This window comes from Pyrenophora tritici-repentis, chromosome 10 (assembly GCF_003171515.1).
Source record: "Pyrenophora tritici-repentis strain M4 chromosome 10, whole genome shotgun sequence".
Classification (NCBI taxonomy): Eukaryota; Fungi; Ascomycota; class Dothideomycetes; order Pleosporales; family Pleosporaceae; genus Pyrenophora; species Pyrenophora tritici-repentis.
The window spans coordinates 2,860,687-2,880,953 of NC_089399.1; the positions used below are offsets into that span (position 1 = coordinate 2,860,687).

The 20,267-nt window shown below is 52.5% G+C and overlaps 10 protein-coding genes across 10 annotated transcripts; 3 read left to right on the top strand and 7 right to left on the bottom strand.

The window, feature by feature from the left end:
- Nucleotides 1–2,706: 2,706 nt before the first annotated feature.
- Nucleotides 2,707–4,155, top strand: PtrM4_049090 (DUF1421 multi-domain protein; the record flags this gene model as incomplete). Its single annotated transcript, XM_066104799.1, has 2 exons — nt 2,707–2,783; nt 2,835–4,155. 2 exons carry the CDS (start codon nt 2,707–2,709, stop codon nt 4,153–4,155), a joined length of 1,398 nt encoding a protein of 465 aa, XP_065959363.1.
- A 2,488-nt stretch (nt 4,156–6,643) lies between these two features.
- Nucleotides 6,644–6,860, bottom strand: PtrM4_049100 (uncharacterized protein; the record flags this gene model as incomplete). The annotated part of the gene is made up of 2 exons (XM_066104800.1): nt 6,644–6,804; nt 6,854–6,860. 2 exons carry the CDS (start codon nt 6,858–6,860, stop codon nt 6,644–6,646), a joined length of 168 nt encoding a protein of 55 aa, XP_065959364.1.
- Nucleotides 6,861–7,023: 163 nt separating this feature from the next.
- On the bottom strand, nt 7,024–7,209 carry PtrM4_049110 (uncharacterized protein; the record flags this gene model as incomplete). The annotated part of the gene is made up of 1 exon (XM_066104801.1): nt 7,024–7,209. The coding sequence occupies one exon, from the start codon at nt 7,207–7,209 to the stop codon at nt 7,024–7,026; it is 186 nt and encodes a 61-aa protein (XP_065959365.1).
- A 333-nt stretch (nt 7,210–7,542) lies between these two features.
- PtrM4_049120 (uncharacterized protein) lies at nt 7,543–7,902 on the bottom strand (the record flags this gene model as incomplete). Its single annotated transcript, XM_066104802.1, has 1 exon — nt 7,543–7,902. One exon carries the CDS (start codon nt 7,900–7,902, stop codon nt 7,543–7,545), a length of 360 nt encoding a protein of 119 aa, XP_065959366.1.
- A 54-nt stretch (nt 7,903–7,956) lies between these two features.
- PtrM4_049130 (Herpes-BLLF1 multi-domain protein) lies at nt 7,957–8,799 on the bottom strand (the record flags this gene model as incomplete). Its single annotated transcript, XM_066104803.1, has 1 exon — nt 7,957–8,799. The coding sequence occupies one exon, from the start codon at nt 8,797–8,799 to the stop codon at nt 7,957–7,959; it is 843 nt and encodes a 280-aa protein (XP_065959367.1).
- Nucleotides 8,800–9,178: 379 nt separating this feature from the next.
- Nucleotides 9,179–9,373, top strand: PtrM4_049140 (uncharacterized protein; the record flags this gene model as incomplete). Its single annotated transcript, XM_001936729.2, has 2 exons — nt 9,179–9,298; nt 9,353–9,373. The coding sequence occupies 2 exons, from the start codon at nt 9,179–9,181 to the stop codon at nt 9,371–9,373; spliced, it is 141 nt and encodes a 46-aa protein (XP_001936764.2).
- A 945-nt stretch (nt 9,374–10,318) lies between these two features.
- On the bottom strand, nt 10,319–10,780 carry PtrM4_049150 (CsbD multi-domain protein; the record flags this gene model as incomplete). The annotated part of the gene is made up of 2 exons (XM_001936730.2): nt 10,319–10,485; nt 10,633–10,780. 2 exons carry the CDS (start codon nt 10,778–10,780, stop codon nt 10,319–10,321), a joined length of 315 nt encoding a protein of 104 aa, XP_001936765.1.
- A 392-nt stretch (nt 10,781–11,172) lies between these two features.
- PtrM4_049160 (PnbA, Carboxylesterase type B) lies at nt 11,173–12,986 on the bottom strand (the record flags this gene model as incomplete). The annotated part of the gene is made up of 4 exons (XM_001936731.1): nt 11,173–12,096; nt 12,153–12,642; nt 12,695–12,822; nt 12,876–12,986. The coding sequence occupies 4 exons, from the start codon at nt 12,984–12,986 to the stop codon at nt 11,173–11,175; spliced, it is 1,653 nt and encodes a 550-aa protein (XP_001936766.1).
- A 3,592-nt stretch (nt 12,987–16,578) lies between these two features.
- On the top strand, nt 16,579–17,941 carry PtrM4_049170 (Herpes-BLLF1 multi-domain protein; the record flags this gene model as incomplete). The annotated part of the gene is made up of 2 exons (XM_001936732.1): nt 16,579–16,654; nt 16,704–17,941. 2 exons carry the CDS (start codon nt 16,579–16,581, stop codon nt 17,939–17,941), a joined length of 1,314 nt encoding a protein of 437 aa, XP_001936767.1.
- Nucleotides 17,942–18,317: 376 nt separating this feature from the next.
- Nucleotides 18,318–20,025, bottom strand: PtrM4_049180 (GadB, Glutamate decarboxylase and related PLP-dependent protein; the record flags this gene model as incomplete). The annotated part of the gene is made up of 3 exons (XM_001936733.2): nt 18,318–19,370; nt 19,419–19,781; nt 19,969–20,025. 3 exons carry the CDS (start codon nt 20,023–20,025, stop codon nt 18,318–18,320), a joined length of 1,473 nt encoding a protein of 490 aa, XP_001936768.2.
- Between the last annotated feature and the right edge of the window lie 242 nt (nt 20,026–20,267).

A 20,267-nucleotide genomic window follows, 5' to 3' on the forward strand; every position in this document is an offset into this window, starting at 1 on the left:
TAATCTTCCATGTGGTTGAGATGGACAGTGGCCAATCATATACGACGTCACACTCGGGTGAGGTTCATGCGAGGCATAGGTTGTGTCCCCGCGGAGAGCAACGTGGATCCTGCGTCACCCAACGACGATCTGGAGATATGAGCTGGTCCCTAAAGACGGGTAATGCACAAAGTCAGATCTGTATAGCAGCCTTTCAGCCGGTCAGCCGGCACAGAACTAGAGTACCAGTACCGAGATTAAGCAGTACCGTGCTCCAGATGGATGTGCAGCCCTATGGGAAACGAGCAGTTTGTGTTGCAGCGCGTAGCCCCGCTCCCTGTCAAGCCTGGGTCCGTCGTGCACGGGGGTCAAGCTGGGAGGGTGTTTAGTCAACAGTGGGATGTATCGTAGATGAAAGTGCAGTGAAGCACCGAGCATCCACAGCTCGTCCGGTGGTTAGAGAAGCGACGTGATCGACGACGGAGAGATTTCATCTCAGATCTTAAGGGTATGGTGGGGTTGTGGATTGTTGGGCTTGGACTGGTTGCTGCGTGACGCTTGACAGGCCCCGGCGATCTGGCAAGGGGAACGCATAGTGGGGCACGGCACCAATGGAAGCCGGGTGTGGAAGCAAAACACGCGGTAAATGACGTGGGTGGGCAGCCGGGTCTTGCGGAAGAAAGCCACAAGTGACAAATAATGGCGAGACCATGTTAATTTCCTGGAATGGGCCCACGGCAAGGAGTAGTGGAACGGCACCATGTGCATGGGCCGTGGTGTTGAATGGACATGCGGTTTGTTTTTGGGTGCCGCCGCTGACTCGGGATTGAGTTGGGTGCCAAGGGGGAAGATTTGAAGAATAGTAAAGGCTGTGGAACCAGGGAGTCGGCGACTGCGGTCTGTTGTATTGAGAGATCGGCGCGCACGACCTGGCGGTAGAGTTCCCAAGCGGCTTCAGAGGCCTCGGGCTTGTGTGAAGGGTATCGATCAGATCGGCGCTAGGCCCAAAGTGTACCTCGCGTATCGTGAAGTTCAGTTTGTCCAGGGCAGACCCGGTTGCGGAGGGCGCAGGGGATGAGATTTGCTGAGCACGAGATTCGCTGGGTAATGGAAACCCGCTGGCTGCTTTCGCCCATGCCATGTCGCAAGGGGTAAAGGTTGCGGACGCGGCCACCAGCCCCAAGCCTTCCTAGCGACCAAGAAATGTGTTTCAACGTTGGCTACCATTCGTCGCACATTTTACCGTGCAGGGCAAGGGCTGAGTTCAAGCCGTCCAGCGCCATGCAGCACCGTCAGCGGAGAGGTGCAGCGGGTACAAGCCAACGGTAGCGCGACGGATGCGCCTCCAGCAGCGAGAGTGAGAGTGTGCGGACGGGCCACGCACTTTACGTGGGCATGGGCATGTGTTTTCACGTTTGGCCCATCAACATGTCACGGGGTTTGCACTGGCAGTCGGTAGTCAAGTAGCGGTTAGTGAGAAATTATAAGTCGGCGGTGTGGTTGGTGTTGAGTAATCGGTGAGGCAGGGCGTGGACTTTTTGACTTTAGGCCGTCCAGACTCGGATGGATGGGGTTGTGGTGGTCTTACAGCGTCTGCAGCTGGCGACGACAAAACAACGTCGGACGGAGTCTCTCACTCTCATCCACGCGGCTCGTCTATCGGCGGCAAGTGCCACAGAGATGCTAGCGTGCTCGATCGCCAGATGGCTAAGGCCTATGGGCGTGGTGTTTTTGCGAGGATGATACGTCGGCCGGCGCCCGCTATTGAGCCTGGCAGCGGGCTAGCCTCAAACGCAGCTCCAGCTCCCTACAGCTCTGAGAGCTCAAGCTCGCCGACAAGGCCCTGCTTGAGGGCGTCGGATGCTGACCCGCCCTCTGTTGTTGGCTGTGCTGCTGCCTGAGGCGGCCGCGGGGACGGGGGGATTGCTGGCCTCGCTTCCCTTGCACTTGCACTTGAGTGTGGGCTCCAAATCACACGAGCCTGCATTGCTTCTTTTCTTGCTGCTATAACACATACATAATGCTGGGCAAGCCCTCGATTTGCACCTGCAGCCGCCCTCTCCCACCATCGCTCCCCCAAAACCCCTCATCCGATCTCAGGTGTCCAGGTTCTAGCAGTGGCAGCAACCAAAGCCGTGTCGATGCATGCACAAGCTGTTTACTGCCATCACAACAATAGCCAGTCTTGGGCCGCCCTAGCACCCGCCACCCAGCACCCAACCCTGGCCTAACCTCGCCCGGCCCGCACACGTCAAGCGTCTGCGCCCATCGGAGCCACTTAGGCCGCTCGATCGCTCACACCCCAGTGGCAGTTCCCCCATCATCACACCAATCCTCAGCTCCTGCGGCGACTTTTGGCCGCACTCCTGCGCAGAACGTCACTCGTCGCCTATCTTGCTGCTGTCCGAACCCTGTCGCGGTACGTGAGCGTTCAAGCCTCCGCTCTTTTTCGGCCCATCTCTAGGCCCTTGACGCCGCCCTCAACTTCCGTACCCGCCTGGACAGTCGCCACTTTTCCCCTCCTTCGTTTACTTACTTTGCTCGCCCGCTCCCGCCGTTTTCCCTCTCCTTCCCTTCCCTTCCCTCATCCCTCACAGTCGAAGTCGTTGCTAGACGTACCCCTCGAACTGTCCAAACTCTGGTGTTGCAAACTACCCCTCCGCCACTCACATCCATTTGCCACACCACTAGTTCCTACACATACCACCTGCTGTCCAAAACTCCATCATGCCTGCTGAACGTCGAGCTTTCACCACGGCGAGGCCTGTCAAGACGGAGCGCACTCACGAGGAGAACCAGGAGCGGTTAGTCACGTTGTCGACTTGAGCATGAAACGTCTTGCTGATGCCATCTAGTGCCTACATTGCTGCCTCGCGCCGCAGTGACCGTAGTCTGGAGGCCCGCATTGAATCTGCGCGCAGAGCTTCTGAGATCCACAAGAAGCGCACTGGCCGTGCCCTTCGCGTGACTGAACAGGATGTCATCAACGAGGAAATGTATGAAGAGGAGGATGATGACCTGCCTACTCAGTATCAGCGACTCAATGCTCATCTGCACACTTCCTCTGTCATGTTCAACAAGAAGCTCCATGACTACATTGCCACGCAGCACGGCGTGCGCAACATGTTCATGTCGCAGTATCAAAACTCCGGCCCAGCCTATCAGCAGTTTGGTCAGCACTTTCCGGCCAATGGCGCTTCTTTCCCCCAGCCGAACAACTGGCTGAACACGCCCATGCTCCAGCCTCACCAGTTCGCTCCTTCTTCGCCACAGGGATTCCAGCAGACGCAGCAGTACAGCCCCACCACCACGCAGCCGCCCCAGGGATACCGCCAGATGCCTTACTACATTCCCCAGCGCACCCAGTCCCAGGCTCACCAACGCGCTCTTTCTATTCAATTGCCCCAGGGCACATCGCAGTTCGAGCTTCCTGCCCAGCCGGCAAGTGCTGGTGTCACGACGCCGCAGCAGGAGCTCAATCGCAGACTGTCTTTACCGCCGCAAGCTTTCCAACAGCAACCGAACCAGTCGGTAGAGCGACCAACGCGCCCTACTCTGTCGCGTTCGCCTACTGCTCATTCTTTGCAGAACCGCCAGTCTCTGTCACCGCAGACTGCGTCACCAACTGCAGGCTCAGTGCACGATGTCTCGCGCGTGCAGAGCGGCCCTAATACGCCCTCGTCATCTTACACGATGAGCAGCCCAGCGAACTACCCGTTCAGCTCGCAGGCTCTCAACACCAACCCTTTGACTCTCTCAATGCCCCCTGAGTCGCAGCAGTTCATCGGATCGGCTCTTGATATCAACGACCCGCGCACTGCCACTCTCATGGCTGGCAGCGAGAATATTCCTCAGCCCTTTACCACCTACACGTATAATCCCAACAAGATCACCCGTACATCAAGCACCAGCAGCATGTCGGACAATGCCACTGGTTCCGCGCAAACCTTGTCGTCGGGTCTCAATCTGAAGACCGAGCCCATTTCTGGCGCCACCTCACCGGCCGTCTCCACTGTCGTCACAGAGAACCTCTTTGCAAACGACACATTCTTCACCGCTGGAAGTAATGATTATAATTCTTTCTCCTATTTCCAGGACAGCGAGTTTACCCAGCCCTTCGATGATCACTCCCTTAACGATCAAGACAACGGCAATAGCTTTGTCAACTGGGATTAGGCGTCCCCCATATATATCATCTGATTATTTCTATTCTTATCAAAGATGCAAGCGATTTTACACACGGTCTGTTGTATGACCGTGTGCGCTGCTGTTGTTGCCTCGTTTTGATTGTTAGTCTTGGTTTTGCTTTCACACTTATGATACCTTTTGTATAGGGTCGTCTACGAGGTTACGACTGATGGCGTTGTGGGCAAGGTTTATTCTTATGGGCGCAACGAAAATGCTTGCCGGCTCAGGATACGAGTGTTCGTTCACAGGCGCTTCCACGTCGTCTCCATGTCGACACCCCCCCTCCAAGCAATTTGCGAAGCTGAGAGATTGCTGTATAACACATAATTATAGCAGACCAGCTGCGTACGCTCAATAACATTGTTCTATTACATTGCTACAGCTATGACGTGTTGCTACTGATCCTTTCCTAATGACATATACCTTCCAGTACATACTTGCACATGCCTCGAAGATTTCCCAACTAGAAACAGTCATGGACCAAGAGCGTGTGGCAATACACAAGCAAACGCCTATCGGGTTTGTGTAGCCAGTCTTACAACATTTGGTAACAGGCGGGCCGTCGACGGAAGCGTAACATGCAACTGAACAGCCTGCTATTGGATGTCAGGTAGACACACTACTCTTTCTCACGTAGCAGGTTACATCACGGTAAAGGATGCCTCTATCCAGGTGGCCCTAATCTTGCGACGGCGAGGCCGAAGCAGTAGGCGGGACACGTGATAGCACTAAAGGGCCGCTAGCGTCGTGTACAGCACCCTCGTACAGGTCTTCCCATGTCTCAACGACACAGCCGATCTGTCCGCTCCGGACGGTCGTTCGCGTTGATACTAGTAGGCTTCGTCCAATCTGCATCACAGTACCTGAAGACGCCATCGCAACCATTGGATGTTTGGTGGTTTCCCGTGTCTTGGTCCCATGATAGGCTTTCCGGTGCGACGCATCACCTGGAACTTCCAAGGTCAAGCTTGGTTCCCTCATCTGTGCGTGACGCTAACCCTTCACTCGGAGGATGCCAGCGTTTTAGCAGAGTTCCTAACCTGCATGTATCCAGGATTCTTCCGTTGCGAGATCGCTCGAGAGTCGGCATCGTACGGGTGGATGCGGCGGGAAGGGTCCAGACACAAGAAATCCCCGTTCTGACAAACACTGCCAGGCCCGCGGCCGACGGCGCTGAGATCGCCATAACGGTCGGCCTTGCTTGTGAAATCAACGAGGAAAACGGCAGGCCGCTTTGTGCGCGAGGCCAATGCAGGCCATGACCAAGCAGTCAAGCACGCAGCCACCGACGACGCCTCCAATCATGCAGGACTAAGCTTTTTCAACAGAAAGGCTTGGTAGGGCTTCGACTAGACACTTTTATTGACTGATTGTAGATTTCTGCAGCACGCTATGTACATGAAATACGAATTTGCTCAAGCGTAACAGCGCATCCAGCGCCCCTGAATCTGAAGTGACTCGAGTCCATTGGCTCGCAACGACACCATGCCCAGAAGAACAGGCTGTGTCGACTTCGTCAACCTCAACAACAGTAGGATGGGACACTTGTCGTTAGTCATCCTGGTCTTGTCGGGAGTTTCCTTCCTTCCGCTCCAGCCTGTACGACTAGCGGGGGAGCCTCGCTGCCGTACGCTGCTCGCACCCGTCAATCATTCTAATGTCGCGCATCTCCTACCTAGACTAAATTCAAGTAGTAACGTCTGCGTGACGTTGTTAATCTCCTTTGATACACCAATTGGCCTTGTTTACGATCAGGTCCATGATGAAATAAACAGACATGGGTGAAGCAAACAACACAAATCCTGCTCAATAATGACGATAGCTTCAGGGTATGGCAGGCTTGAGTGCTTCAGCTCGATACGCGTACCCGGAAAGACGACAGCTTCATCTCACGTACGCCGCCTGCACCACAGAGTAGGCTTCCCGAGTGAGTGGGTATCCAGATACCGCCGGTGGGAAGCAAGATGCCGTGCTGCATGTCTGTGTCTTGCATCTAACCGAGTCACTGATCTGCTGCGGCACGACTGTTAGGATCACAACAGGATACGATTGTAGTGAAACCCAAGAGATTGCATATAAGATTCTCATTTCTATACATTCAACGCCCAAGATACCCGTTACAGTTGTCTGTTCGACACATTCTCTCGTTTCTTCCACCACTGCCCCTCATTAATTTCTTAGACCCCAAGGTGTCTTGTGGCATAGATTCCGTCATGAAGCTTAGTTTCTACATTCCGTTTGTGGCCTCTCTAGCGCTCACTGTCGCTGTGAAAGACCGGCGTAAGTTATGATCTTCATTGCCTCTGGTCCTCTTGTTCTACTGAGCTCTTTCAGGATATCTATGCATCTACAATTAGCTAATACTCTTCTTAGCGAACTTTGCGAAGCATGTACGCCCTCGCCAGTACGCTCCTCCACCGTCAATCTCTCCTCCATTTCCCAGTCCCAGTAGCAGTGGTGATACCGTGTCTTCGACCTATTCCAGCGGCACCGGGATCTCCTTCTCGACAGGTGTTTCGTCATCTGTAGACGTGTCTTCCGTTCCTTCCTCCTCTCTGATAGTAAACACTACGGTCACGGAGTCGACAACATCCTTGGTGACCAGTGTCGTGGTCATTACAACCTTCATTCCCTCATCTGTGCCGTAAGTTTGTCCCAAGTGCCACTTTTGACCTTCACTGCTTACATGCCATCAAGTGACAACACACTCACCGAGTCCACTACGGATGCTACAGAAAGTAGTTGGGGCAGCGGTAGCAGTTCTCCTTCTGTGACCGTGCCTCTGTCTACTGGGCCTCTAACTTCCGGAACTACCTCCTACACATCTGTAGGCCCACCCGTCGACACTTCAGCCCCTTATGCCAACAGCTCTGGCTCAACTTCATCAATGTGGAGTTCAGGTACTGGCCCAGTGTCTTCGATGCCAAGCTTGACCTCCAGTGCTGGAAGCAACAGTACGGCGTCGGAAAGTTCTTCCATTCCAATCCCTTCGGCTACTTCTGAAGCCCCAAGTTCAGACATGACTGTCATTACCTCTAGCATCGTCAGTACCACTGCGATTACTGTGACTACCTCATCGCCGTCCAATGGTACAGCGACTGAGACTGAGACCGGCCCTGCCGAGACCTCTATCGCTAGCGATACAACTTCTTGGACTGATACGACGTCTGGCTACAGCCCGCCTGCCGAATCGACCAGCAGTGACGCCTTCGGGAGTTCCTCCTCCACCTTCGATACTACCACAATTCCGTCGGTTACCTTATCTTCTGTGGGGTCTTCATCACCGGTCGAAACTCCAACCTCTACTACAGATGACTCCGTGTCAACGAGTGTGGCTAGCACATCATCGATGAGCTCAGGGTCCTCTTCCTCGACTCACGTTTGGAGTAGAACTGTTACTTTCTCCTTCTCTTTGAGCTCTGCTACGGCTACGTCTTCAGAGGCGTCTTCTTCAGCTACACTCACAGGAACTGTCTCCGAATCATCTTCGGCAGTGGAGACCCCAAGTTCTTCTGAAGAGACTTCGTCTGCTAGTAGCGCGTCCAGTGTGGAGTCTACCTCAGACTCTTTCACAGCAACTTCTTCGGAAAGCAGCAGCGTTCCTGCTAGTGCTACCGAGAGCAGTGCTACTGAGACGAGTGCCGCGGAGACAACTGCTACTGAAACAAGTCCTTCTGAGACCAGTGCCTCTGAGACCGAGTCGGCCTCATCGATGCCGTCAGGGTCATGGACCATCTCATTCAGCTCTTTCGAGACTTCATCTACACCGACAGCTTCAGAGTCTTCATCTTATGCGCCATCAACAGGTACCATCTCAAGTGAGACTGCATCTTCAACAGCATCGGATGTATCGAGCAGCTCGGCCATTCCTACAGAAGAGTCCTCAGCTTCGAAACCGGTTTTGCCGAGCACCACTCTGGTTTTGCCTTCTGAGACATCGTCATCGCCCTCGGGGACATCAGACAGTGAGTCAGTTACATCTTCTGAGACTCCAGTACCATCTGGTAGCTCTTCTAGCTCAGAGATGGCGACGACAGGAACAGAGTCCATTCCGGTTACATCTTCCGCTGCCAGCGAGACCGGCACTGAGACCCCTTCGGCCAGCTCCGAAGCTCCTTCGTCGTCCAGCCCTGGAGAAACCTCCGCCATACCATCCGCCTCCGAGAGCTCACCTTTACCCTCCGCTACAAGCGAATCCAGCACTGATATCTCCTCAACCTCAAGCGCCGGCATTCCTGTTTCGACTTCCATCACACCATCCCCTTCTGAGAGCTTGCCCATGCCCTCTGTTACAAGCGAATCTAGCTCTGAAGCTCCCTCATCCAGCCCTGCTGAGACTTCCGCTACGCCGTCCGCTTCTGAAAGCTCGCCCATACCCTCAGTTACGAGCGAATCCAGCACCGATGTCATCCCAACATCAAGCGCCGGAATCCCCGTCGAGACTACCACCACACCATCTGCATCTGAGAGCTCGCCAATAACCTCTGTCACAAGCGAGTCCAGCTCCGGAGCGCCCGCGTCATCCAGCCCTGCTGAGACTTCTGCAACATCACCCGCTTCTGAGAGCTCACCCATACCTTCCGCGACAAGTGAATCCAGCACCAATGTCACACCAACATCAAGCGCAGGCATCCCTGTGGAGACCTCTGAGTCCTCTTGGATCACAATACCCAGCAGCCTCCTACCCACAACCGGCCTCACCACAAACACCGATGCAACCGCCACCTCATTCCCCATCGACACATCGACCCCCATCCCCACCAATACCTCAGCCCCTTCTTCAGAATACACATACTACAGCCCCAGCTTACCCGCCACCGACACCAACACCGACGCCACAGCTACTTCCTTCCCCGTCGACACTTCCACCGCACCCACCGACACCTCATCTACGGCTGCCAGCTTGTCCAGTGTAAGCTACTCACACTTCACACCCAGCTCTCTCGTTACTTCGGCCACAAACACAGATGCGACGTTTTCTTCGTGGCCTGTGGACTCAAGCACAAACGCTATGCCGACACCCACACCAACGACGTTTGAGACGAGCGCAAGTGCGAGTAAGAGTGGGTATGCACCACCACCTGCTGCGTCTACGTATGATGTTTACGATACTACGGGAAGGAAGGGTGGTGTAAGTTCTTAGATCCTATCTGTTACTATCTGAGCTTTACTAACAAATATATAGATGGGCATGTGGTTCTTGTGAGTAAAACTAAAACAGGCAAGGAGATACCGTGTATGATGGGCGTTTTCCCCTGTCGACACAGGGTTTGCACGTAGGATGGAGAGAGACGATGATATGAGACATGGGAAAGAAAGATACGGATCACTTCGCTTCACTTCACTTCTTAGCTAGTATTTTCTTTCTCTTCTACACTCTCCTTGAGATGAAAACCTTTGATACAAATAGGTGGATGAATGGATGAATGGAATGGAAAGATGTATACAATATTCCCCTTGCTCTGCTTCTCCCTCCTTCTCCTCGCTCAATTACACAACCCCACCATTCTACCCATTCATCTGTAAACACCCAAGTAGGTTATGCAACCATGGCAATCGTGCTTGGGATGCAAAAATGGGTGACGTGACAAGGAAATGCTTTTCAAGGACCAGAACTCCAAGCTTTTTACTTTTTCTACATGTGTGTTTTACTTCTTGGTGATGGTGCCAGTGCTTCTGAAAGACATTTAGGCGACTGATGAGTATGCCTGATATGCATGCACAACCACAGTTACAGCGCAGCCCGGCGCGCTTATCTTATTTGGGATATGTGTGAAGTTTGCTTTTTGGCCAGACATGTTTTTTTGTTGACGTGGCAGGGAGTAATGGGCAAGCGAGGTAATCGAGGTAAAGATAGAGCGAACAAGCACGGAGGGCAGCGATTTCAGAGGTAACAACGGCCCTCCAAGGATCGGGTCGCTCATATGCATAGGTATTGCTAGAGATTGTGAAGAGCTATCTCTGTTTCCAATACGCCAAGCATCACGCAACAAAAACCATAGTATTGAAGTTCTGAAAATCTTTCATTCATTCATGCAATGCATCGGCCGTAAAACTCAGCCATTGTCTTTCCTTCCCCCAAACCGCTATGGTTTATCCTCCTTTGTCATTATACATCATAACATTTCCCACGCACGTCCTGGTGACGTCTTTACATCTTGCTCTTAGCCTCGCCCTTGACCTCAGCCGCCTTTCCCTTGGCCTCGCCCGCAACCTCATTCGCCTTTCCCTTGACTTGGCCTGCCATCTCGTTTGCCTGGCCCTTTGCTTGGCCGGTGGTCTCGGGTGTGACTTCCTTGACTTTCTCGGCGACTTGTTCTGCAGTGACATGTTGAATTAGCCCTTGTTCATTCATCATTGTGAGAGTGATGCCTGCGAACCGTATGATGTCGTCATGTTCTCGGCTGTGCGAGCGAAGAGGAGCATCAGGAATGGTGGTTGGAATAGGGGAAAGGTTTTACGTACCGCCCTTCTCAATGCCCTTTACTGCGGCGCCTGAGATTGTCTTGTCGACTGCCTTTGCGGCATCCTTGATGACTTCTACTGGGCTCTTGCGGGCAACGGGTGTGGTGCTGAAAAGACGAGCCTGGCGGGCAATCTGTTGGCGGAACATGTTGATTGGATTGTTTGAGGATGTGGTTGTGTAGGTAGTGTGGTTGTGTGGGATTCTGGTTTTGGAGATCGAGGAGATGGGCAATTGGTCAATTGAGATGAAATTTGTATTTCGAGAAGCTGGTGCGAAAGACGGCTTTAAAGCATATGTGGGAGTTGGACAGAGCTGCTTGTGCAAGAGCTGTACTATGACGTAGCTATGATCAGCCATGTCGACTGGTTCCGTTAGCCGTGGCCCGAGCTCCTGCGCGTTGCATAATGCATTATCCAACATCACAATTTGCAAATTAGCACGCAGCGAAGAAGATGAAACTCTGCATGTGCGGTTTGTCAAGGTAAAAATGTATTTGACATTACTTCATAGGTTTAGCTCTTTCTCGGAGCGACATCCATCTAGTACAGCGCCTTCTGCCACCACGCACACCGGGCGTTCGCGTTGGAATCACGGATTTCCTCGATACCCTTGATACCTAGCTCAATAACCCTTGCGTTTGCGCCGTACATGTTAAATTGCTTCACGCCCTTTGCATCTGGAACGCCCGTCTCCGCAAAGCTCGCGATGAAGTTCTGCAGAGCAACGGCAACCGTCACATTAGCTACTTGCTCAGTAGCCGCTCCACCCGGAAAGTAAGTGTAAGGAACATCCATGCCATGAATAGCCGGAGGCACGGAAAAGAGGTAAGAGTAGGTGGAGTTTCCATAGGCTCTGGAGAGGTATTCGGTGTTGCAAGTAAAGACCCCCTCAGCGACGATGAGGCTGCCGCGCTCGAATTGACTTTTGTAGCCGTAGGTGCCATCGAAAACCGGAGGGTACAGGGTCTTGGTGATGTAGTTGAGGGATTTTTTCGGAATGTTGACAAATGAGCCACTGAGCTGGGATTCCAATACGGTGTCGTTCGGAATAAAGGCTGGCGTGAAGAGAGCTCCTTCATTGGCGTTGTGGCCGACCATGACTCGGACGTCCTGGTCGAAGCGGCCCTGAGCGAGGAGTCGCCCAGGTTGGAGCGGAACAAATAGACCATCTACAACTGGACCATACGAGAACCCACCATATTGGGAATCAAAGATGACCTGCTGGGCACTGGCGCGAATAATGTCCTCGGAAGGCAAAGCGCGCAGCTCAGCAAGGGATGTAGCGTTGGCAAGCTTGAGAAACTTCTGGTAAGTGTCCTCTTGCGCATCTGCAGAGTTCATAGGCTGCCATCCAGGACTTTGAGGTACAGCTTGCTGGAAAGGCGCTGAGCCGTTGGCACCTCCGTAGGCTGTGATTTGGTGCATGATTGAGCCACCTCCAGCGCTTTCACCAAACACCGTGACCTTTTGATAGGGTCAGTTTATGCTACACACTGCTTTTCATAAACGTATCAACTCACTCGGTTCTTGTCGCCACCGAAAAGGTGAATGTTCTCTTGGACCCATTCAAGCGCAAATCGCTGGTCATACAACCCCAGATTGGAGACACCGCCTTCTTCATTGTAGGAAGGGCCGCTGGACCAACCCATTGCACCTAGGCGGTAGTTCAATGCAACGTAGATGATGTCGCCATTAGTCGAGTTGCCGGATGCAGCAAGCAGACCGGCGGGGTTGTTGTTCTTTGATCCACCTGTATATCCGCCTCCGTAGATCCATACAAGTACGGGAGCTCCATAACCTTTGCCAACGTTGTCTAGAACGTCTTCAGGCACGAACACATCAAGAAATAGACAATCTTCGGATTCGCGAGGATCAGGTGTAGGAATAGGACTGCTGGCATTGGCTCCTGGCGCTGTGTAGGTCATGTTGAGAGGAGGTACACCTAAGACTTCTCTAGCCAAAGCCCTTGCCGCAACAGCGTTCCATGCAGGGTTAGCCTGTGGGCATATTCTTGAGGTTTGTCAGTATAGCCGCTTTGAGCCTTCTTAGTTGGATGCTGTACCTTGCGGCATCACCATTGTTAACAGCCGATCTGTTCACCGCCGGTGCTTGAGGGGGTGCAAATCTCAAGTTTCCGACAGGCGGCGCTGCATACCGTATGTTGGAGAAGTTGTAAAAGTTACCGGAATCCTGGTTCGGGTGTTATGATGCGAATGTGAGCTATTTTGGGATGGAAAACAAACATTGAAACCCGAAGCCCGATAAATCTCATAGCCAAGGTCGATAGTAGGCAACGATGAGTTCTGTGCGTATACCGCGCCCATTAGGGCTGCTGCTGTTGCGAGGTAAAGCATATTCGTGGACGGGATGCAGAGGAAAGCAATGCAGTGCAGTTGCAGTGGTAAAAGCGAGGACTTCCAAGTCTAAGTATCCCAGGCGTCAAACAGAAAGCGGCCTACCCTGGTACAAAAAAGACAAGCACGACAGCCCGTCTGGCAGGTATGGGTCAAGCATCCATTTATACACTCCTTTCATCTTGCCTAGTCTAATGGCGCAACGATTCGTAATGCTGCCGGTTGGAAGCAATAGCCGCAAAAGCCTCACTCGCCCTAATGCAAACCTCCACTGCAGTAGCTGTCGACAGAGTTAAGCTTGTCTGGATGTGGTAATGCCCGAGTCGTGTGTGAGGTATTACATGGCGTGCGTCATTCTGGGGGCGGGAACCTCGGCGAGCTAGCCGCCTACTTAACACCGATTCGTCCGCCTTAGGACGGGTGTACTAGCCAGTTCTCTCCAAGTACATCTTGGGCCGGATGTGTAGGCATCGATGATTGCCCCAATATTGACGGTGAGTTCGTAATTGACACTTGACATTTGACATTTGAAACACGGTCCACCTTCCGCTAGGTTGGGAAGGAACATTGGAAAGGGTCCTGCACTTCGCGTGGTGCTGCAAAAGGCAAGAGCAGATTGACGATCTGACCGGGATATTCCCCGGCGTATCCCCGCAACCCGATCGAAATAAGGCAGAGAGCCGAGGCATCTCGTCTGTTGCTTGGCGTCTCTAACCGATGTCTTTCCAATCATCTATGTCCACGGCGCTTGCAGGACAGGAAGCTTCGGTACTCCGCACCAAACTCGCCGCCGCCATCATCTTCAGGCAATTTTCGATAACTTGCTCTATGTGTTTGGCCTGGGCCCGGATATACCACCTTCTTCCCAACAACCAGGCAACGCCCACAGCCACAAACGGTCCCAATCTGCACTAGAGACGGTGTCCTCGCTACCCATATTCTTGGTGCCGGCCCTATTTAGTCTCGAACGTTGCCGGACGCCCGTGTACCTTACGCGAGCCGAGGTTCTTGTAAACATCATTCACATTTACTCCCTTGTCGTTCATACACATCGGGCATCTAGCTGTGAACCTCAAGATGCTCTTGACTCTCGCTTCTCACCTAGATAACCCTTTTTACACCCTGCACAAATGCAAGGCCACCGGCATACCTGCACTGTACGGGCGTATACACACTAGACCATGGGTGACGACGACCAGCCAAAATTTACGGATGGACGGATAATGCTATACGAGACGGCTTGCGTATGAAAAGTTGTGGCGTTTTAGACGTCCTAGTCCTGATGCCTGTAGAAGTGGCCCAGCGATTGAGAAGAGTAAAATCGAGTTGGACATCGAGTGAAGCATTGGTAACGTTAACCCCTAGTTTGTGTTGATCACAATGAATGACCGGGAAATACATCGGGGCATAGTTTAGCGTCTTTGACCATGGTACGCTGTACGGGCTAAGCGGTGTTGATCAAAGGCTTGAACTCAACGTCGTAATAGCAGCTTAAGCCGTTAGCTGGTATACAGCCCAAGACCACCAACCCCTGCTTTCAATTTGGAATGCTTCCATGCAGCGTCCGGTTTTGGCCCCTAGACTCTTTCACGTTAGTGAGGTGATTGCCACGACAAGTGTTACTTCCGACATGTGAGTCAAGACTCTCGGACCGGTCCTTCCTGGTCCTCATTTGTTACCTCCGTGAAAAGTTCCTTAGGAAGTTTCATTACGAAAGTCCCGCGGCAGGTGCTTCTAGGCAGTCCACTGGGGGACTACTGCTAGGTCCGATCCTGGTACAAGGGGTGCAGTGGCGGTGCACGGTTCTATGGAAGTCATCTTGATTTGGTAGGTAGAAGCTAACAAACTGTCGCCCTCCTGCCGTTTCATTGAATAGTAAAGAGATGGGATTGAGGCGCCAATGAGTGGGTACTCGATACCCCACATCAGTAAGATGGGTGGTTTGCACTACCAGGTCGCTTGGAGATTGGACAGCGGGAGCTGTGTTACCCGGCTGTGTGAATCTGTAGTTATGAAGCGGATAATAATGAACAGAACTTTGATGAATAAAATTGTGACGCCTCCACCTGACGTCGTCGCAATCTTGCGTATGGGAGCACGGGTGGAGCGACTTGTCGGGTCGATCGTTCCCAGATCGTGGAAATCGCCCGAGACGCCAGCCTGTGCTCGAACAGCCCCGCCCGGACCCCTTTATCATTCTTCGTACTCGTTGCACTTCGCTTTCCATCCCGACAGCGACCACATCTAAATCATGCGGAATCTGTGCCTATTACAGGAAGGTGCTCGTCACCAAGACCTACCCCTTCGTCCCTTGTCCTTGCTCTTGGAGCGCTGTAATTTCACAGCGTGGCTGTTCCGATGAGTCTCGTGCACGTTGCTGAACCACTCAGTCTCCACGTCTCCAGCTTCTCCTCCGTCAAAAGTACAGGGTTAGTCGATCTTTGAGTACTTTCAATTCTAGTCTGAATCCGATAATATCCTATCGTAGTACGCGTATGCACAGCTGCACATGGTAAGCACTTTCAAGTTCTTTGGTCATCTTTTCTCCATGGCGACAATCTCCATATCATTTCCTGGGTGTTTTTCTCAATCCCTTCTTTCGTTGATATGACACACATTTCAGGGTCTTTCTCGTGTGGGCCCTTGGCGTTGCATATTCTATGAATATCCAGCGCCTTCGCCTCTGAGATTGTTTCGCAGATGCGTTTTTGGAGAGCAATTGCCGATCAAGCAACCTATGTCGGATTTGACATTGAAACGTCTTAGACATGCGGCGCGTTCTCGCTATGCGCTTTGAGAGAAGATGTGGCACGAAATAAGAGGAGTCCGGATTTAAGGGCTGGTCATGGTGTTGGAAGGAAAAGGTCAGCGTCGACTGAAGTTGAGATACTCCCAGCAACAAGCTTTGTTACCCTCGGCCAGACTCTAGTTTCTTCGAATCCCTTTATTGTGTCATCCTGCTGAAAGACTACAATACTGTTGGCGGCTGTCAGTGCAATTTTGTCCTTTCTCATGCGAGGCACTGGGGGATCGACTTCACTAACCCAAATATGGCCGTATTGCATTGTTTGACGCGGTACATGTCCTACTGCTATTGCTCAGGTGTTTGTGGTTTGGTGCCTGAAGCACCTTGGAGTTTCAGTTCCTATTCCCTGCTCCATCCACAAGTCGTGTTTCACCCCACATACTGTCATTTAAGGCAGTCGCAACCACAAATCTTCAAGTCCAGCTAACGACTCCATTCACAGTCGTTGTGACTGCCCAAACGGCGCCGGCGCTAGGCCCAAGATGACGCTAGCACTCTTCCATCAGGTACGGGTAACACAGCAGCTATAGCAACGTCGTGGACATCCCTTGCTACCTTTCCTCTGCACCCCACAAACACAGTCTCTACCTGTTGCTTTAGCTCGTAGCTCCTCAAGTCGGCCAGTTCGATTGTTCTTTCCTTCTCCAGCTGCAGGCAGTCAGCCACTCATTAGTCCAATCAACCTGCGCTGCGCTGCACACACTGTGCTTCGGCCAACCACATACAAGCAGCACATTTAATTGTTCATATACACCAGCATTCAATAGCGCTTGCTTCATTGTCGCCATGAAGTCGATTGTATTGGTGAGCGCTCTGGCAGCTGCCGGCCTTCTTGTGGGCTCCGCAAGCGGACACCCTCTCAGTGAGTAGCAATCACCAATCCGGATGACCAATTGGCTGATAGAGTACAGACCACAAGCGCAAGCTCGTCACAGAGATTCTTTATGTTACCGAGACAGTTGCCGACGTTTACGTCTATGTCGACGGTGATGGCATGCCCTACTCGACCTCGACTTCGGAGAGGGCCACTAGTGCGACTATCGCTTCAGTGATTCCCTCGACTACAGTGGAGACTGTAGTATCTACACCTGATGTATCAGCGGCTCCTCCATCAACTCCCTCGTCGACTTGGGTCGCTACACCAGAACCCACCCCCTCGCCAACGTCGTTAGCGCAGCCCAGTCCCCCGCCTGTGACATCTTCAGCGGAGCCTACTGTAGTAGGTGCCCAAGATACTTCAACTACGCCGATTCCGACCTCTACCCCAGCAGAGACTTCCTCCGTAGTACCCGCTCCGTCCCAGGAACCCAAGCCCTCGCCGCCTGCTGATGTTCCTGCCAACACTGCCGACGCTGGTACCCTGCCTTTGGGTATCACTTGGGATGCATACGATGGCTCTGCCAAATGCTTGTCCGGCGCCGATGTTGCTAGTCAGTTCAGTAAAATGAAGGACTACAAGGTTGTGCGCATATATGGCATGGATTGCAACCAAATCGCTAATGCTATTCAAAATGCTCTCAAAAACGGACAAAAGATCATGGGCGGTGTATACCTGGACCCCACAGGTGGCGGCGAAGATCTAACCCAGGTCATTCAGGCTTACAAGAGTGCCATTGACAAGTACGCTGGCGGCAACTGGGACATCATTCAACTCTTTTCAGTAGAGAACGAGCGCGTAAACGAGCAGAGGATGTCGGCTGAACAGGTCGTCCAAGCAATTGGTAGCGCCCGTAGTCAGCTCCGAGGTCTCGGTTACAAAGGCCCTGTCGGTGCTGTCGAGACTGCCCCAGCCCTGATCGCCAACCCTTCCATCTGCAACGCTGCCGACGTTGTCACAGCCAACATCCACGCCTTCTTCGACAGCAACACAAAACCCCAGGACGCCGGAAAATTTGTCAAGGGTCAGGTTCAGCGCGTCAAGGATGCCTGCAACAACAAGCGCGTCGTCGTGACGGAATCTGGCTGGCCTCATCAGGGCAACGCAAATGGTGCGGCTGTGCCATCTTCCGAGAATCAACGTGCAGCTCTTGCTTCGATCCGTCAAGCCTTCAGCGGTGACTTGTTCTTCTTCAGCGCCTTCGACTCGGCCTGGAAGTCGGACACTGCGTTTACCTTCAACGCTGAGCGTTTCTGGGGCATGATCAGGTAAGCTCAGGATTAGCTCATCCTTCCACCGGTATCTCTTGACATACACGTGTATGCTCATCACTTCTGCCATTTTTCTTCATGACGTAGCAGCGGCCTAGTGTCCTGTGCGGAAGACCATTTCTGGCAGTATCATCGGAGGATATGAGAGAGCATGTGTTATGTAGTAACGATACCCAATCTCAGAACTAATGAAATGACATGTTCTTGCAAACCAAAATCTTTGTTACTCATGTGTACTCTATGCAATTGAATCGACTTTTGCCGTCCTACAATTCTCTTCTCGCTCATTTAGAACCCCAACTCCCTACCACTCTCCTCAATCGCCTTGACAAGCCCATCCAACGTGTCCACCAACGTCCCCCCCATTAACCACGACCCTAAAAAACTTTCCCCTCTCCCCCCGGCGCAAAATCAACCATGAAACCCCTCCTCACTAACCTCTGCGCAATCTCCGTCGTCGTCCTACTATTCCCCTTCTTGTCCTCTCCCAATACGCCACCCTTTGCATAATGAAAACACACCTGCAAACAAGGCAGCGGCTCAGGGCTAATAGCCACAAGATTCTCACTTTCATTGACTTTGCTGAGTAGGTACTCCGCACGTTCATACGCTGTCTCGACGAGGCGAGCAAAGTGCTCTGGGCCGTAGTATTTCAGCGCGAGAAACAATTTCAAACTATCGGCGCGCCGACCACATTGCGGGGATAAGTCACCGAGGTCGTAGATATCCTGCGCGTCTACGGAGTCTGTGGAGCCGTGGAAGAGGTAACCCGCGGGTAACGTGAGTGCTTTGTGCATTTGGTTCATATCGCGCGCGAGTAGGAACGAACACGTCATTGGCGTGCCGAGCATCTTGTGCGGGTTGATGGTTATGCTGTCAGCTAACTCTGCGCCCGCGAGACGGGAAGCGCGGTATTTAGGGGAGAAGACTACGGAACCGCCCCACGAGCCATCAATGTGGAACCAAATATTTTCCTTCTTGCAGATATCCGCGAGAGCAGAAAACGGGTCAAAAGAGCCGTGGACGGTGGTTCCAGCTGTTGCGTTGAGAAAAAGTGGTGTTTCGCCTCTCTGTCTGCTCTCGTTGATTTTCTGCTCGAGAGCGGATGGAATCATACAGCCGTTCTCGTCGACGGGCACGGTGATTACGTTTTTGGTTCCGAAGCCGAGGATGTTTGCGGCTTTTTCGATGGAGTAATGGCCGTGTTCTGAGGTGAAGAGGGTAAAGTTGAAGGAGGCGTTACCTTCGGTTTTTGTGAGGGGGTAGAGGGTGTTGCGGGCGAGGGTTATGGCGGTGCTGTTGCTGGCGCTGCCGCCGGGGAGGGTGAGTCCGCCGGATGTGGAAGAGGGGAGGGAGAAGAGAGAGGCCAGGTAGGTTGTTGTGCGCTTTTCGATGAGCGTTAGGACAGGAGAGACGGTGTAGACGTGTGCCTTGGTTGGGAGTTAGTTTGGGCATGAGATGGGGGGGATAGAACGTACATTGGTATTCAATACCGCGAGTAACAATTCACTAACCACACCCACTGCATTTGTGCTCGCATATAGCTTATCGAGAAACCCTTGATCCCATGTGTTTACGCTGTATTTTAGTATGCTTGAGACTAGTTTTACAAGTCCGTCTTTTCCCTGGCCTTCTCCTCCTTCTTTCTCTGTTCCAGCATTGTCGATTTCCAATTCTTGGGCTAGAAGAGACTCCAGCTTTTTGGGTGGGTGGTGCTCTACTAGAACGGTCCTGGGACCGCCGCCGGAGATCTGGAGACCATGACCGGTGGGTTTGGTGAGGGCGTCTTCGTCGGCGGCACGGATGAAGGGAATGATGAGATTTTGTATTGCGGTGAGGAGCTACGGGTTAGAGAAGCTGGTCAGTTGGAGGTAATTGAGAGAGTATAGACCTTGAAATGGCCAGAACCTGAATTTCTCGAGGATGGATAAACAACATGAGTATGCTCTGATGAGGTTGTACCAGGTGATGTGATTCCATCGGAATGTTCGGAATCGAAATAGAGAGTTTTCCTTCCGAGGGACTTACATCCTGAACTTCATCGGCGCGGTTAAGTGGGCTTTGTGTGACCGTTTCCGAAGCCATGGCTACTGATAAGACGTCTGCAAAAAACAATAGTGGTACAAGATATTATATATCGCCACCAGCCAAGTGAACTGTGGTGTAAGTTTGCAGAAAGCAATCACGCAAACTTAAGCAAAAAAGAACAAAGATCGGCGAGAGGGCGCTCGGCGTTAGCGCCGACATGTTAGTAAATGACGAGCATAAAAATCACAGAGTCATAGATGCTTCCGAAAAGACTTTCACTTGTGCTAGGTAACCGAACA